Genomic DNA, 17998 nt, shown 5'->3' with positions numbered 1-17998 from the left:
AAATGTTTGCTTTAGATATGATGCAAAATGCAATTTTAAGGAAGAATCTGTAATAATGGGGAGAACTAAACACCATAATAATGGAAAGCGTAAGACGGGGACACTCTTGTATTACATACATGAACAAGAAAAATTCTGTTGAGCTCTGGATGTTTTAATATGCTGTAACTATATATAAAATTTTGGACACGAAGAGGAAGTGCTACTGTGGATAAATTAGAAACTATTTTTTTTCTAGTATCACTGTAAATGAAAGTGTTAGTACAGTGAATCACCTCAGGATTACTTTATTTCCATGAATGACGTAGAAAATACAATTGAAATTATTTATCCAATATTGAGACCTTTAAACAGAGAACTTTCATCTTCTATAGAATACATTTAAATACATGATTTAGAAAAAAAAAGTTAACATTTCAAAACTAAGACAATCTTTTATTATATGTCTATGAAAATGAAGTGTTAGGTAGTCACAATTCATAATAGAATCAAGCTTCATTTTTTATACACAAGCTCCGTACTTTGGAAACATAATCATCTTTTTGGTTCTGTTTATTCATGGGGGGAAAGGTAGTAATTTGTTATGATTATGAATCACACATGCACAAAAGAAGCTGTGTATTCCTATGGCTTTTTTTTTTTTTTTCTCATTTAAGACCAATTTTAAATTATGTCTATTTTTAAACTTCTGTCTGCAAATACTAAATAGCCCTATTTTTTATGGTTCTATGGTTAGCACAATACTGACTCAGAGTAGTCGCTGTGGCTGATGTTGGAAGTAAGTAAACAATGTCCACAATAATAAATGTTTGAAGGAACAAGACTCTTGTATTATAAATTGTTTTGGAATAACACTACATACTCCATAAGAATAGGTCAGTGAAGATTTTTTTTTTTTTTTTTTTTTTTTTTTTTTTTTAGTTTGGCAGCCTTTATGCACACCACTGTATTTATTAGCTCACAATTACACTATTGGTGATGTAGAAATAAGAGTAATTGCATGGGACAAATAAATCATTTTCACTCATATATAGCTTCCATATATTAAAATCTTCACAGAATGAAAGCAGGGCTGGCACATTTTCAAGAAAAACAATTATGGTATATAAAAAGTTCTGTCTTCTTCCTTATTTTTTTCCTCAAGCCTAAAGTTAGCCGAGAAGGTTTGATAGGGGTCTGCAATTGATTCATTTCTTAAAAGCTATTTTAAATGATTCAGGCTTTGAGAAAAAAATGTCTTGTCAAAGTGCCCGAAAGCCAAGAGAGTTAAGTTGCTGCTTAGTTCTGCTTCTAGGCTAATGACAACAGCAGCTTTGGGAATCACCTATATCTGCTTCTAGTCTCTGTAATGTGAATGTTCAAAGTGGCTTATGTCATTATGTTGTCAACTTCATGTCAAAGAGACATGCTTCAAAACAGGTACTGGGACTGAGCACACTGCTTAAGCAGAACAATAATATTTGTCTATTTTCTGCCTTTCCATTTTATGAGTTTTAGTCAGAGTAAATGTGTATAGTATCTTACTTTTGACAGAAATGTGTACTGCTGTCTAAAATATCACCTGTTAGCAATTTATATCTTTGTGACTTGAAGTGGAAATCTTGTTATGTATCAAAACGTCAAATAACATTATGAAAGAAATGAAAGGCAGTATTACTTTGGTTGCCTCCATAATACAGATTTTTTCTTTTTTCCTTTTTTTTTTTTCCTAAAATTTCTATGATTTTTACAAAATCAAAAGTAATATTTCAGGCTGGTGGCCAATCACTAGTGGGGTTCCCCAGGTGTCCACTTTAGGGCCAGTTCTCTTTGATGTTTTCAAAAATGACTTGGATGTAGGACTTGAAGGTGTTTTGAATAAGTTTGTAGATGATACTAAATTAGGAGGAGCTGTTGACTCCCTTCAGGGCAGAGAATCCTTGCAGAGAGATCTTGACAAATTGGGGGAATGGGCAATCACCAGCCACATGAAGTTCAACAAGAACAAGTGCCAGATTCTGCACCTGGGAAGGGGCAATTCTGGTTATACATACAGACTGTGGGATGAGAGCCTGGAGAGCAGCCCTGCAAGAAAGGGATCTGTGGGTTCTGGTTGACAAGAAGTTGAACGCGAGTCAACAGAGTGCCCTGACAGCCAAAAGGGCAACCCGTGTCCTAGGGTGCATCAGGCACAGCACTGCTAGCTGGTCGAGATTGTCCTGCTCTGCTCTGCTCTGGTACAGCCTCACCTCAAGCACTGTGTGCAGTTTTGGGTGCCACAATATAAGATGGTGAAGGGTCTAGAGGGGAAGATGTCTGAGAGGTGGCTGAGATCACTTGATTTGTTCAGCCCAGAGCAGAGCAGACTGAGGGGAGGCCTCATGGTGGCCTGCGGCTTCCTCACGAGGGGCAGGTGCTGAGTTCTGCTCTCTGGGGACAGCGGCAGGACCCGAGGGAATGGCATGGAGCTGCCACAGGGGAGGTTCAGGCTGGGTGTTAGGGAAAGGTTCTTCACCTAGTTGGTGGTCAAGCACTAGAACTGGCTCCCCAGGGAAGTGGTTGTGGCACCAAGCCTGACGGAGTTCAAGAAGCATTTGGGCAATGCTCTCAGACATAGTATTTGTTTTTTTGGGTGGTGCTGTGTGTAGGAATTGGAACTTGTGGGTCCCTTCCAACTCAGGATATTCTATGATTCTTATGTAGCTTTCAGTGACTTTGGATGATACTTGTTACAATGCGTATGTATTTACTATTTTATTTCTTCTTAGATATTTCATTGATCATAACACAGAAGAAGATAGGTATTTCACCATTGATGCTAATACTGGGACCATTAAGACCGCCAAGATCTTTGACAGAGAGGAAACACCTTGGTACAACATCACAGTGGCTGCTTCTGAGATAGGTAAAGAACGTATGTGGTACATAGTATTAAAAAACAAAACAAAACAAAAAAAACCCTATGTGATTCCACCTATGTAAATTTATCATGTTTTTCTTTATGTAGTAGAAGGATGCCTTTTTACCCAGGAACAGTTCCAGGCAGTCAGTGGCCTAAAATGAACAGTTTGTCCTATTTGTTTATCATACTTTTATATATCTTAGAAGACAACACTGTATAGTACTGTTTGAGAAATTCATCCTTTCTTATCTACGATTAATTTTTGTTAAATATGCCAATATTAATTTATTTGTATCTGTCAGGTGTCTAGCAGTTTCTGATTGACAAGTTGAATGTCTGGCTTTTTACTAGGCAAATTTTCAAGTAAAGATACAATAAATACTTCCCTATGCATTCAAAAGGCCTCAAAGTCTGATGAATTTCCATTGCCTCAGACAACCCCTCATACAGTCAAAAAATGTCTATGTAGTCCCAGACAGACATATTTATATGAGGTAGGGACGATTTTTAAGAAATGAAGAATTCTGGTAACCTTTCTATTAGAGAGTCCTTACTTTGACACGAAGTTTTAGAGGTTAAAAAAATAAAAATCAATGAACTAAATGAAAAAAACGAAAAATCCTATGTTGGATCAATAAATCCAGTCTTGCTGAGTACTCTTAGTGATGCCATCATTCAGTGGAAAGTGATTTTGATCAAAACTATGAAGTTCTTATTTTTATTTTATTTTAGTTTAGTTTAGTTTAGTTTTGTTTTGTTTTGTTTTGATTTCTTTTGATTTATTTATTTATTCCAGCATTGTCAGATGACACTTTACAGGTTTTACTTAGAACAAGTGCCACTGACATAAGTGAGACCCCTCTGCTTTCATCTGTTTCATCTCCAGGTTGAAACATAATCTGTTCTGCCATTACATTGCTAGCACATACTACAGAATTAATAGCATGTACATATTTTATAAGGACAACAAATTGTTTTTGATTATTGGACTTGCTGTTGCAATTGAGTTTACATTTTGAAATAAGTAAATTTCCATAGTAAATAGTAACATCTAGAGTTTTATGGTTAACCCTTTGTAAAAGGTAACCACTGCACCTCAGTGTGCTTGACAGTATATTTGTATATCTGTTATTTCAGTGCAGCATGAAATTAAATATAATTTAGGCCTAATCATAAGTAGGTGCATAGTAAGTGGTAGTTTTAGTTAAAATTTAAAAGCCACATTGGGACATACTAAAAACAGGCATAGTCACTAGGCTTTTTGGGAAAACATCTAAGTACGATTATTTTGCAGAAATAAATCTCAATAGCATTAAACTGAAATGTAGCTTTCTGCACTAGTTATTTCATATAGTCAAGTGAGTGGTAGTTCACATACCATGCTGAGAAAGGTTTTATTTATAACTAAAAGAAAACTGTATGAATAATGAGGATGAAATACTTTTTTTTTTTTTTTTTTTTTTTTTTCCTAAGGCAGCCTGCTTAGAATTCTCCGTTCAAGGTGTTACTTGCTACAGGAATACACAGGTCTTGCTTTTTCCCATATGTTGCATTTGTTACTGTTACAGTTGGGGTTGTGAAGATAAGTAAATATATGACATCAACTTGAATAACAATTCATTTATGAAAAATGGAAGAGAGAACAGTGAGGAAGAGATAGACAGCAAACAGGTGACAAGCAGCCTAAAAGCAGATAGCTTTTCTTTGTGTCTGCTTCTTTGCCCATTTTCTTATATATACTAAATTGGAACTTATAACACTGCTATAATCTTCCAAATCCTTTATGGAATCAATAATTGGATCTATATTTTGTGCATACAGCATGAAGGCCAGAACTCTTAAGTACTGTCTATTGCATAGCTACAGCCTTTTATGGCATTCATTTTCAAGTCCATGCACAAGGCATGGAACTAAGACTGAAGCTGAATAATAGGTGGAGCACTATGACCAAAATGTGTTTTAGGTGTGTGAGTGGTATTCTTCAAATTCACCTGGTGTTGAAGAAGGCATTTGTAGCTTTAGCCCAGAGAAGTTTTGGATGCCCCATCCCTGAAGGTATTCAAGACTAAGCTGGACAAGGCCCTGGGCAACCTGATCCGGTGGGTGGCATCCCTGCCCATGGAACTGTGTGATTTTTGTGGTCCCTTCCAACCTAAGCCATTCTATGATTCTGACACCATTTGCTTAACCAGGAACACTGCAGAATCTGCAAAGCCCAGAAAGAATGTACTGCTTCAAAAATAAGAGGTGTTCTGTGGAAATAAAGTTATCGATAGGCATTGGAATAGGTTGTCCAGGGAAGTGGTTGAGTCACCATCCCTGGAGGTCTTTAAAAGATGTTTAGATGTAGAGCTTAGTGATATGGTTTAGTGGAGGACTTGTTACTGTTAGGTCAGAGGTTGGACTAGATGATCTTGGAGGTCTCTTCCAACCTAGATGATTCTGTGATTCTGTTATAATTAGTTTCTTGAAGTGTTTTCCTCTTTTTACTTAGCACCACACATTAGTGACAGAATTCTGTTTCTGCTGATCATACTTCTAGTTATCCTACTTGTAGATGTGCTTCTTTTATACAAAGGAAATTTAGAAGCAACATCATATTTCTAGCTTCAAATTAATGATATCTACATGTTTCACCAATATTGTTTCTGAACCCTTCCTAAAAAGTTTGCTTTCACAGTTAGTTTCAGTGTGTGAAATGTACTCAGCATTGGTCAAATGTCCCCTGTGAAATCAGTGGAAGCTGCACCACTTTCCTCTGTGGAAATAATGTTGACATAATGATCAGTGATTTTTCTGTTTGCCTAAAGCACAACAGTGTTCACTGCGGGGAGAATGGGACAATCCTTTTTCTCTTTGACATGCACTGTTCTTCAACAGCAGCATACAGTGAATGGAAGCAGTGGGATTTTGGTGTCCAGAGCATGCCATTGACGCTGTTCCTTTGATTGTTTCAGTACTAGCACTTCCTGAAAACTCCTTGTGGCATTAGGGAATAAGAAATATATTAAAATAATACTGTGTTTTATATTGAAGGAACTACAGACTGTTTGGGGTGTGGGGAAAGATTGAAAGTTGTTGGTAATAGGATTTAAAAATACAGTTTCACTTAGAATTATTCACATTTCATTAGAATTCTTTGAAAGAGTTTATAAAGGAGTTTTTGAAAAAGGGAGGGGATACGATTTACCGGGCTCTGTTAAAGGCTTTTGATCAACTCTGTGGAGTAATGGAAATAGGAAAACACAGAGCAAGGATGAGATATTTTGAGGGGTGATGTGCAATCCATCAATTAGAAGTCTTTGTAATTGTATTATATGTAAAATGAGCAACAAGTTATTAAGTGAGATTCACAAGTAATACCTCTACTAAAATTTAAGGAAGACTTTGAGAAGCTCACATAAGAAAAAAGGCATTGAATTATGGGATAGATAAATGAACAGTGAGGTAGATTGAAAACTGTCTGAAATGGCAGGCACAAAGGGTGCTGATCAGGAGCCAATACTGGATGCAGTACTGTTTAATCTCTTCATTAATGACCTGGTTTATGGGACAGAGTGCACTCTCAGCAAGTGTACAAATGACACAAAACTGGGGTAATGGCTGATACTCCATAGGGTTGTGCTTCCCTCCAGAAAGATCTCAACAGACTAGAGAAATGAGTGAACTGGAACTTTATAAAGTTCAATAAAAGGAGTCCAGAACCTGGAGAAGAGTAACCTTATGCATCAGTACATATGGAAGGCTAACTGTCTGGGGAGCAGCTTTTCAGAAAAGGACCTGGGGGTCCTGGTGGACAACATGCTATGCCCTGTGATTTGTTACTGAAAGGATCCCAGAAAAATACAGGTATTAGAAAATCTACATAAAGAAATAATATTCAGAAATATTTTCATAGAGGATCTGTAAACCCTGTTCAGAATTGAAATATGTGAAAAAGCAGGACAGCTTACAAGAATAAGAATTTGCAACAGTACCTTGCAAGAATTATGATAAAAACATTAAAGTCAATGTTCTAATTTTAATGTAAACTGTTTTTTTTTTTTTTTTTCCCCTCAGTTTTGGTAGAAACAGAAACAATAACATAGAAATGTTATACAGAGGAAAACATGAAGCACAGAGACAAATAATTTGTAGCAGGAACATATTAAAAAATGAAATCTTGAATGAATATTGAAAGCACTATAATTGCATAAAATAAATATATTATTAGACTGAGGTACAGTTAGATGTTTTCTTCAGGTGCAGAGAGATATTTTCACCTCATATTGCCATCAGTGAACACCAAGATAAGCTAAGAATTTGCCAGTCCTTTTTTGAAGTTTAATGGTACACTACAGCAAAAAAGGTTTCTCAATTTTTGTTAGGATATTAAAATCTGTGTTACTGATAGCACTATGTAAGACAGTCATACGGAGAATGAGAACTGAAGATGGAATGAAGGTGTAAAATAAACAGAATAAACCTGTTAATGTACTTAAAGGTACACTGATTTATTTTACAAGAAGTGAACAAGATTTTATGAGAAGCAAAATCAAAATCCCAAAATACACAATTCAATTTTTTTCTGTTTTGAAATACATGAAAACAACATATGCATTGCCTGAAGGAAATAGGTCTATGCAGTAATATCTTCCTAGCATATAGCATTGAAAGAATTAGAAAAGAGCAAGAACTGATGACATTTTATTTTCTCACTTCAAACTTTTCCCCATAATCAAGAATATCTTTAGTACTTTGTGTCAAAAAAAAAAAAAGTAATTAAAAATAAATTGAACCCCTTTCAAGTTCTAACAGAAGGTAGTATAAGAACAAAGTGCTGTTAGAGTGCTGTAATCTCCTAAACCTCCTGTATCTGGTGGACAGCAGGATGATTTAACGCTAGTGAGTTTGTTGCTGGCTTTGTGTCTTAGTGTTTCCTTGAAGTGAATTTTTCCTTATGCTGAAAACAGATTTTTTTTAGAGTGATTTCTGGTCTGTAATTTTTCTTCAAAACTAATTTATTTATTTATTTATTCTGACACAACAGAGTACACATAAATAATGAAAATAACTCAATTGGTTTGACATCAGCAGAGGAAAATTTTGTCTTATGTATTGTTTTGCTACATTTGTGATTGTCTCTATAGATACATTACAAAAGCAGACATTATAGTGTTCCCTTAAGGCCAGCACCCATCTCCCACACCTCAAGAAAAATAATCACACTCGTTCTTCATTTTTTTACTTCACTTGCATTCTGCCTCCTAGTTCAGTTACAGAAAGAGTTTTGGTATTGATAAGAATTACTTTATGTTTTCCAAGAAACAGAATCTGCCACAAAAGTATTTCCTACTTTTAAAATTGAAGTTGATTTTTTAAAAAGCAAGGTCTGTGTTCTACAACTACTTCATTCATGAAGTAGTGACAAATTGAATATCTATTATCTTTTTAATGGCAAGATCTAAACACAATAGTGGTACCCTATCCACACTCTTCCAGTGATGCAGTTTATTTCCAGCCTTGACAAGTTGCCTACTAATGGACCATGAAATTATAATTTCATTTGTAGCAAAATCTCCTATGGCATTCCTACACAATAAGTAAAACCAACACAAAACTTATAAAAACAGTTGTCTAAAGGCAGCTAGTTCTCCATCCTGATCAAGAAGTAATGCTTCTAGTTCAGTGCTTATTTCCCTGTTTATCTCAGTTTTGTCATTGCCTTCGAGGCATGACAAATTTTCTTCTCCTCTGTTTCTTTGGAGAAGGGTATCATGACGATATTCCTATGTTTTCATCTGAAGGTATGGCTCATAGGGTATGGCTCTTCCTGAACTCCCTTGGTGTTCCAGTTGGGTCTACATTTAACAGTTTATTCGCCCTCTCCCCTCGGCTCTGATACTTGCAATGATGATGATAGCTATCAGGATGGGTCCCTGAAGAAATGGCCATCTTTGGGATCACGTGACATTTTCCCCTTCAGGTTTTGTGAATCAGTACCAGAATTTCCCAATGGACCCATTCACAGAGCCAGTGCAATTTACGGTGCCCTAGTCTACTCAGGAGGTGAGCACCAGTATTGTCTATGAGCTGTGGAATTTTGCTTGCATTAAGGATGAGGGAGTCACCAACTTGAGAGTGCTAATTGTTTTGTCTGCTGCAGTGCTATTATTACTAATAATCCTCTTCTTCTTGCTGCTTCTACTGCTATCATTACTAGGATGATCCAAGAGAAGTAAGTGATGAGTGCCTTTAGGTTTGTGTTCATCAATGAAAAGTCAAATTGTGCTATAACAAAAAATAAAATATTGCCTAGCTAATTTCAGTTAACAGTATTTTAAAGTACCCACTACCTTAAAAGAGCAGAATAGAATGTTACTCTTACGACTAGGTTCTGAATAATTTTCTCATTACCAGAAAATGTACCTTATTGTAACAACACCCTAAACTAAACCCAATATTTTCTGAATATTACTCTCACTTACATACAAAGCATTCTTTTATCATTTCACTTCTATTTATCTAGTATATTTTATCCTTCTTAAGTCTGTATTCTAATATGTCAAAACTAATCTGTATAAGGTAATTGAGATGTATGCCTTCTACTTCTCTTGAAAAAGCACCGGAAAAGATGGATGGCTGAACTTCCCAAATATTGATTTGCCTCAAAAGGTCTTGAAAAGGTGTAAAAATGAGAGAAAAAAAAAAAAAGGCAGTGATTAAGATCAATATTTAATATTGATTAAAGAATAGCCATTTATTATGACCCTAAACTAGGTGAATATTTTCCAGCTAGATCATGAAATTTGTAAAATTATTCATTTTCAATCCTTCACCCTGTTAAAATAGTTCAGGCTTACTCTGGATTATATTATTCACTCAGCTTTTATAGCAAGTGTTACACTGTAGCAATGTAACAACAAAAACACACAAAATATAGTAGACTGTTGATATCAGGACTGTTATTCTCAATGTCTCTCAGGTTCAATTTGTTTTCATAAAGCCTGTGGGAATTTTGTTAATATGAAATAGGAGTCTGGAACAGCAGAAGATGTATTAAAAAGAAGCTTTCTTCTTAAATGGAGGTTTTAATGGTCACCTACATAAATTAATTGAGGAAATGCATTAAGCTTCCAGACTGGCTGTTGATAAGAGCTTCTGCAAGTTCAGAGACGACCTGCTGGTTGAGGGGCTGATACTCAATGAAACTGATTTGCTTTACAGATATTTCGCAGAATCACATAATCATCTAGGTTGGAAGAGACCTCCAAGATCACCTAGTCCAACCTCTGACCTAACACTAACAAGTCCTCCACTAAACCATATCACTAAGCTCTACATCTAAACGTCTTTTAAAGACCTCCAGGGATGGTGACTCAACCACTTCCCTGGGCAGCCCATTCCAATGCCTAACAACCCTTTCAGTAAAGAAGTTCTTCCTAATATCCAACCTAAACCTCCCCTGGCGCAACTTTAGCCCATTCCCCCTAGTCCTGTCACCAGGCAAGTGGGAGAATAGACCAGCCCCCATCTCACTACAGCCTACTTTAAGGTACCTATAGAGTGCGATAAGGTCGCCCCTGAGCCTCCTCTTCTCCAGGCTGAACAAGCCCAGCTCCCTCAGCCACTCCTCGTAAGACTTGTTCTCCAGACCCCTCACCAGCTTCGTTGCCCTTCTCTGGACTCTCTCAAGCACCTCCATGTCCTTCTTGTAGCGAGGGGCCCAAAACTGAACACAGTACTCGAGGTGCGGCCTCACCAGAGCCGAGTACAAGGGGACAATCACTTCCCTAGCCCTGCTGGCCACACTGTTTCTTAAGCAAGCCAGGATGCTGTTGGCCTTCTTGGCCACCTGAGCACACTGCTGGCTCATATTCAGCCGACTATCAACCAATACTCCCAGGTCCTTCTCTGCCAGGCAGCTTTCTAACCACTCATCTCCCAGCCTGTAGCACTGCTTGGGGTTGTTGTGCCCCAGGTGCAGGACCCGGCACTTGGCCTTGTTGAACTTCATATAGTTGACCTCAGCCCATCGCTCCAGCCTATCCAGATCCTCCTGCAGAGCCTTCCTTCCCTCGAGCAGATCAATACACGCACCTAACTTGGTGTCGTGTTCAAACTTACTGAGGGTGCACTCAATCCCCTCATCCAGATCATCGATAAAGATGTTAAAGAGAACTGGCCCTAGTACTGAGCCCTGGGGGACTCCACTAGTGACCAGCCTCCAACTGGATTTAACTCCATTCACCACGACTCTTTGGGCCCGGCTACCCAGCCAGTTTCTAACCTAATGAAGCGTACGCCAGATTTAGTATTCTGGCAGAAGAAATACTTATTCTGGGAAAAATCTCAAGCGTAAGACAGCAAGCCCTAATGTAGGTGAATCAGAACAATGTTTCTGCTTCAGTTATTTCTTAAAACAGTGAGCATTCACTTCAAAAAATCTACTCTTGAGGCATAATGCTAATAGGATACAGAATGGATCTGGCTGATTTGTAATGCACAGGTCTGAAATATATGTCAGCACTGATTATCTCAAAACTGGAAATCTGCCAAACTATTGAAATAAATGTTTCTAATTAACAAAAATACACTACTGAAAGGACCAGTTATCAGAGTATTTTGGGGCGTGCAGGTAAGTTGCACACCTACAATAGACTGGTGTTTGTATTTACTTTACAATAAAACGAAACAAAACACAACCTGAAAAAATATACTTGTAAGGTCCCTCTTAATTCATTCTCATTCTCTTCTCCCTTTATAAACTGTGCTGTCATCTTGCATAGGTATTGATGTAGTATACATAATCTGACAAACCTCAAGACTGTTTTGGTAAGTAGTATTAATACTTCCCTTATTAGCATTTTGGAATGTCAGTATGGAAATTTGCCTTTAAAGGTCAAAGATCCTATAATGTAACTGCTTCCAGAAATATACTAATAATTCCCTGCATTCTTTTGAATTGGTAAGATAAATATGAATTCCTTGTACTGCAAAACAGCTGCAGAAAAAAATATAGGTAAACTCCCTAAATCTCCATGAAGTCTCTGGGAAAATTATGCAAATTTAACAGACTGGATTAACACTGCACTGTGTAGCAGTGACAAGCATACAAGAGGGTGATGTTCAGGATGGGGAAAGGGGTGTGACATACTTTACTAAAAGAAAGGAAGTTGTCTGTCTTTTACCACATAGTTGAATAAAACATTTGATTTTGCTTCCATTCCAAACATTCCAGACCAACAGAAAGTTCACTGTCTCTGGAACCTTTTGCCCTGTGCTCTTCCTGCTTTCTTGTCCTGTTTCTCCTATTATTATGCCCAATTACAGGTTTGAGGATGGGCCTGCTTTGAGTGGGGGGTCTGGACCAGTGACCTCCAGAGGTCCATTTCAACTAAGATTTTTCAGTGATGCTATGAATACCTAGTAGTCACAAATTATTTTGCCATCTGGCAAAAGCTTCTTCTGGCTTTTTCTGGTGTTAAAATCTGTGTTGCCTTCACTGTAGCTTATGAAGCCACTCCCAAATGGGTTTATTCTTCCTTAATCCTTCACTATGATCTCTGCCTTTTCTCCCCTTACTATGCTTTTGTGTGCTCTCCTTTTCTTTGTGTCCTTCCAATACTTTCTAGTTTACACACTGACCAGACTACGTGCTAGAGCCTCCCAGTCTCAAGAACAAGATTCCTTTGAGTTATAGATTATCTCTAGATCATCTACTGCAAGATATCATGTCCTGTAATTGTAATTAGAGGATTAGAATTTTTGTAATTAGGATTTTTGTAATTGGACTATCTGATAGCATTGACAGAGCAAGCTATCTAAATGATATTGTAAGCTATATTTTAGTGAGCAATAAAAAAATCTTCAATCTTTATTGCTTTGTGCTGTTCTACACAGTCTTATGACCTACCTTCAGAGAAGGACCAAACATTGTTTTCTTAATACTCACAGTGCAAAGGGTCTGCTCGAGAGAAGGTTGCTTTTCTTCCTTCAGTAGTATGAGTAAAGGTAGATGGATGGTTCCTTTCAACCAAATGTTTAGTGAACAGCCAAATATCATTATTCCTCACTGTCATATCATATATTCACGAAATTTTAACATTCCCCAAAGATTTCCACTAGAAGCGTTTTCTAGATAGAGATCAAAGACCACAGTCTTGCATGAACACAATGGAGATAGTCTACTTTAGTCTTACGTTATAAAGATATTCATAGTTTTGGTGTAAAAATGAAAATACCAACATTCAAGGAAAACTGAACATTCACAGCAAGAAAGTGGAATTTGCAAGTCCATAACTGTCTTCTGAATGTATTCTAAGTTCTAATGGTGATGTTAATTGAGAATTACAGGGACATTCCTATATTATCTAAGCTAAGTCTTCCTTTTCTGTTCAATATTTTGACCTCACCTCTATTCCCATTTTCTAGGGATAAGTGCCTAATTTCCAAAAGTAAATGAAAATCATCAGATGAACAGAGATATATTAATCAAAAAGAGAATATAAAAAAAAAAAAAAACTAAAAAGAACTTCCAAACCCCAAGATTTTTGACTACTATCCCAGGTGAAAACAGAGAAGAATAAATTTCTCATTTTGTCAAAATAAACTTCAGTGTTCTCGCCTATTTTTCAGTGGGAGGCTACATTATTGGTGGCTTTGAAACCAAATATGTCTAAACTAATGAATGGTTTTCAGAATTCTCAACAGAAGCCCTCAAAGGCGTGACAAATCTAAGGCATTTTGCAAATGACCCTTTTTTGACAGAAACGTACTGTGGATTAATGCAGATAGAAATAACCATGGTGGATGAAGTTTAGACCATTACACAGGGACAAGCACTTTTAAAATGTCAATCCATAAGACCCTCTTTTTCTATCTTGTTGTATGTGAAAGATTGACTTTGCTGTCTTACATTGATAGTTTAATTTAATTGGTGAAAGTAGAATTAAATTTATTATCTAAAAGACTGATCCTTCCTTACACAGACTTTGGAATATATATTTTAGCTAATTATAAAATGTTCTCACATATAATTCTTTTAAATAAATGCAAATGTCTTGGTGCTTAGTAGTAAGAACAAGTGAATGATGGATTAAGACTTGTATTTTTCCCCATTTTAACATAGAAATTATATTTTCTGTTTTAACATAGTATATTTTTCAATTAGTATGTCTATGTATTATGCTTTTAAAGTGTGGGCTCTTTTTGAAGGTGAGCTCTAACACAAGTTCAGATCATATACTATTTAACACCATTATTTAAACATTATTTTCTAAAGAGTGTGTCACCGACCCTGGATTTCACATATAATGCAAGACTCATTGACTGCGTTGTGTAACAGCATTATAATTTGTGAGAAAGCTTAAATCAAGCTTGGGAAAGTTTTATATATACCAGTGCATTTATATTTCCATATTATTTTGGTATTTTATTTCCTAGCATCACTGATAGGAAAATGAAAAGGTTAGATTTTGCTCAATACTGTAATGACATTTTAATGTTAATTAAAAACTAATTAATCATTTCTTCGCATAGAGTGTGACAGTGTGCAATAACACAAACAGCTTTCTCCCACTTCAATTTCAGAGTTGCTTGAATTTTCATTGATATGACATAACAGTAACGTTATGATATAAAGTAACTTTTTTACATAACAGTAACTCATACTGCTCTTTCCACTCATTGTTTTATTATTTTTCAAAACAGTTAATGAAGCTCAGCAAAAAGTATCTTTTATTATCTTACTTCAGCTGTATTTAGTTCTCATCCAGTTATTGTGTTAAGAAATCATGTTTAAATTGAGGATGTTACTGAATATTCAATATTTCAAAAAGCTTAATACCCCTTTATGTATTTTGCAGACAGTCCTGGGCTAGTGAGCCATGTTCCTGTTGGTGTTAGAATCCTGGATGTCAATGACAACCCTCCAGAGCTCGCCAGAGAGTATGACATAGTTGTCTGTGAGAATGCAAAGCCTGGTCAGGTAACTCTGGCAGTTTTCTTTCTCCCAGTGAGAAAGAAGAATTGCTTTATTTGTTTAATGTCACATGTTAGAAGTTTAAATTGGGAACACGATCTAATTCTTTCTGATTTTATTTTCATAACTCACATTTGACTCAACTTTTTAAATGTATTAGTTGGAAGGGAGAAGGTTGGGAATTTATTCAAGGTATTTTTCTTGTTGCTGAAAAAAAATACAACTATCTTCAGTAAAGACAGGCAAAACCTTAATCATGTCAAATAACTGATAGAATTTGAAAAGCCACTATCCTGTACAAAACGGATGAAGCAAATTGAACATCTTGAAGTGCCACATGGGAGCAAGGTTTCAAATGTAATTCAATGAAATGGCTGATTAACGTAGCTGCTATCCTCACTCTTTGCATGCTGATTGTTCATGAGAGTTCAGATGGAAAGTCACAGTAAGGATGAACCTGTCTGTGCAGCATCATTATGGAAAACATGCTGAACATATTTTTTTTTCAAAGTGTGAGCAGAGGGAAGTTCGGAACTAAGACTGAAAAGCAGTCACATTCCAGCTGCTGCTTCTCTGGCTGATGCATTTCATTGCAGTCCAAAGTTGTGACTTTACCAAGTTTTTTACCAGAATTACCTTTTTTGCATAGGCTGAGGTTTTATCCAGCACTCTGTGCTGGTTATGCATTATTACACAGGTTGTAGATTGCAATTGTGAACTAATATCTTACCTAAGGAAAGGTATATTAGTATTTGTAATAATAATTTTCTCATCAATTCTTTAAAATCAGTGTACCTAAATGCAGAGGGGCAAATTTATATATTTTAATGTGAGACAATTAAAATGCTGAACTTCGTCAGATCGTAGGCTGACTGAAGATATCTTGCCTCTAACAGTGGCCTCTAAAAGTTGACACCTAGAGAACAGTATAAGAACGTGGCAAGCATGTATGATGCTTCCCCAAAGTACTTTCCTAGTCTCAGATTATTTGCAGTGGTTTATGTGTTTTTAATAATCCTTTGGCAGCCATCTCATATGAATTTTTCTATCTTTTCCTTCAACAAATGGAAACATTTGATATCTGCTACATCAATCAGGAAGGAATTTTACATATGAATTGAACGTTTCAGGAAGACCTGCCTCCTCTTTTTTTTTTTTTCCCTCAAATTTTCCCGTGCTATCTTCGATCGCTGTTTATTAGTTCTTGTGTTGAAGGAGAGAAAGAGCAGTTGGTCACTATTTATCATCTCTCTGCCATTCATAAATCTCTAGTATATTTCCCCTCAGCCATCTCTTGTCCAGATTGAAGAGTCCTCCTTAACTTGGACAGGCGGTGATAAAGCCATTCTAGACTTATGATCATTCATTCTGTCCTCCTTTAAACTTTCTCCATTTCCTCTCTATTCACCTTGAGAGAGGAATCAAGGTTCAAGAGGTGGGAATTCAGTGTTTCGTAGCTGTTACCGTGCTTTATGCTTCAAAGTTTATGATGATGATCTCTGCTCTGTTCTCTGTTCCTTTCCCAGTAATTTCTAACAGCAGCCATACTTTTAAACCACTAGTAAGCACTGAGTGCAAAACACTGCTTGTCATAATGCCATTAGAAGTAATGGTCAGCTCAGAAATCATCATCATGTTTGTGAAGTTAAGTCTTTATGTGTGTGTGTAATGAATTTCACCTGCCTTTGTATTGCCTAGCTACTTAGTATTGGAAGGTCTTTAGTGTCAGCCCTTCACTTTTCTACCTTGAACTCAATATCATAAGTAGATTTGGTGGCCTAATTATTCATACTCTTTATATAAGACACTTATTAATATACTGATGAACAAGTGGCCCAGCATAAATCTCTGTGGAACATCTCTGTTACCTCCTTTCCTTGTTTTCCAATTTACATGAGACCCCTATTTCTTGCCTTTTGAGTAATTTTTTGTGCAAGGATATTCCTTCCTATCTCATGACTGCATAGTTTTCTTCAGTGTTGCTATTGAGACACCTCTCTGAAAGACTTTAAAAATCTAAGGTCTATCTATCAGCTGAATCACTATTATTTAACTAAAAATAACCTGAAAACCTTGAATAAAGCTAAATACGGAACAAGTAGAACTTGTCAAAGACTAATTAAATATATACATTATATATATATATCTTAAGCATTAATTGCAATTGGTTTATAGATATGTGGATATTTAAAAGTATATATAGTTTAAGAACAATGCATATGTTTAATATGTTAAAGCATGCAGCAGAGCCTGCTCAGAAATGCCCTGTTTGCCAGGGGTGGTGGTGGTACTGAGTAGCTAATGTTTCTTATTAACAAAGCTTTAGCTTTGCATATGGAAATATATGAGACAGATATTTAAAAGATAAAATAAGTTTTACTAAACAGCATATGCTGCAGACTTGGACTAGCACTATGTTTCTCTCTGGTACTGCTGTTCCAAGTGTGAATGACTTCTGACCTCTGTAGCACTGCAGACTGACAGCCAAGACTAATGCTACCATGAAGGACTCCACATACAGTAGTTTAATATGAAAGGCTAGATAAGTGTGCTGTTGCATTTTTAAACTGCATTAGATATGTGACAAACGCTGGTTTTATATGCATTGCATAAAAAGGCTTCAGAAAAGACTGATACCCTTGTGCTGTACAGAAAAAAAAAAAAAGAAAAAAAAAAGAAGAAAAAGAAACTACATGTCTCTTACTCAGATTTTGTTGTGTAGTTAAATAAAAATGACTGTGTTCAACAAATATTAAAGAGGAACAAATAAACAAGGATTGCAGAATAAGACAACTTGTCTTTTGCTAAAAAGTGTGTCCAGCCAAATAGTTTTGAATCACTAAAAGGACAGTATTTCTTCTGAATTATCCATCATCTTGTTAAAATTATTTGTACAATATATCACTAAAGAACAAGTTCCGTCAGGTACTGCCAGGCATGTATGAGTCCTTTTTTCTTTCCTCAGGAAATCTAGGGAAATTAGCAGCCTAGCCCAAAAGGGGCATTTATCCCAGCACATATATTTTGAGTTTATTATGTGCAAAATAAACTAACTGATAGTTCATCATTGGCAGACTTTCTGCGTTTGCTTGTTTATTTTCAGAAGAGGTGTCTACAGTGGAAAATCAGAGACAGAAGCTTTGTCTTCTGATTCT

The 17998-nt window shown here is 36.3% G+C and overlaps 1 protein-coding gene across 26 annotated transcripts in view; it reads left to right on the top strand.

Annotated features, from left to right (window-relative positions):
- The window catches only part of CDH18 (cadherin 18), a 548209-nt gene that overhangs the window by 508171 nt on the left and 22040 nt on the right, over window positions 1-17998 (top strand). For all 26 annotated transcript variants that reach the window (XM_080580190.1, XM_080580181.1, XM_080580180.1 and 23 more), the window contains 2 exons: window positions 2748-2884; window positions 14728-14849. In XM_080580190.1, the coding sequence (XP_080436316.1) occupies window positions 2748-2884; window positions 14728-14849 (259 nt within the window). The remainder of the gene's footprint in view (window positions 1-2747; window positions 2885-14727; window positions 14850-17998) is intronic.

This window comes from Anser brachyrhynchus, assembly GCF_964034855.1.
Source record: "Anser brachyrhynchus genome assembly, chromosome: 2".
In the NCBI taxonomy this organism is placed as follows: domain Eukaryota; kingdom Metazoa; phylum Chordata; class Aves; order Anseriformes; family Anatidae; genus Anser; species Anser brachyrhynchus.
The sequence above is the reverse complement of the archived record's forward strand: the minus strand, read 5'-3'. Positions and strand labels throughout refer to the sequence as shown.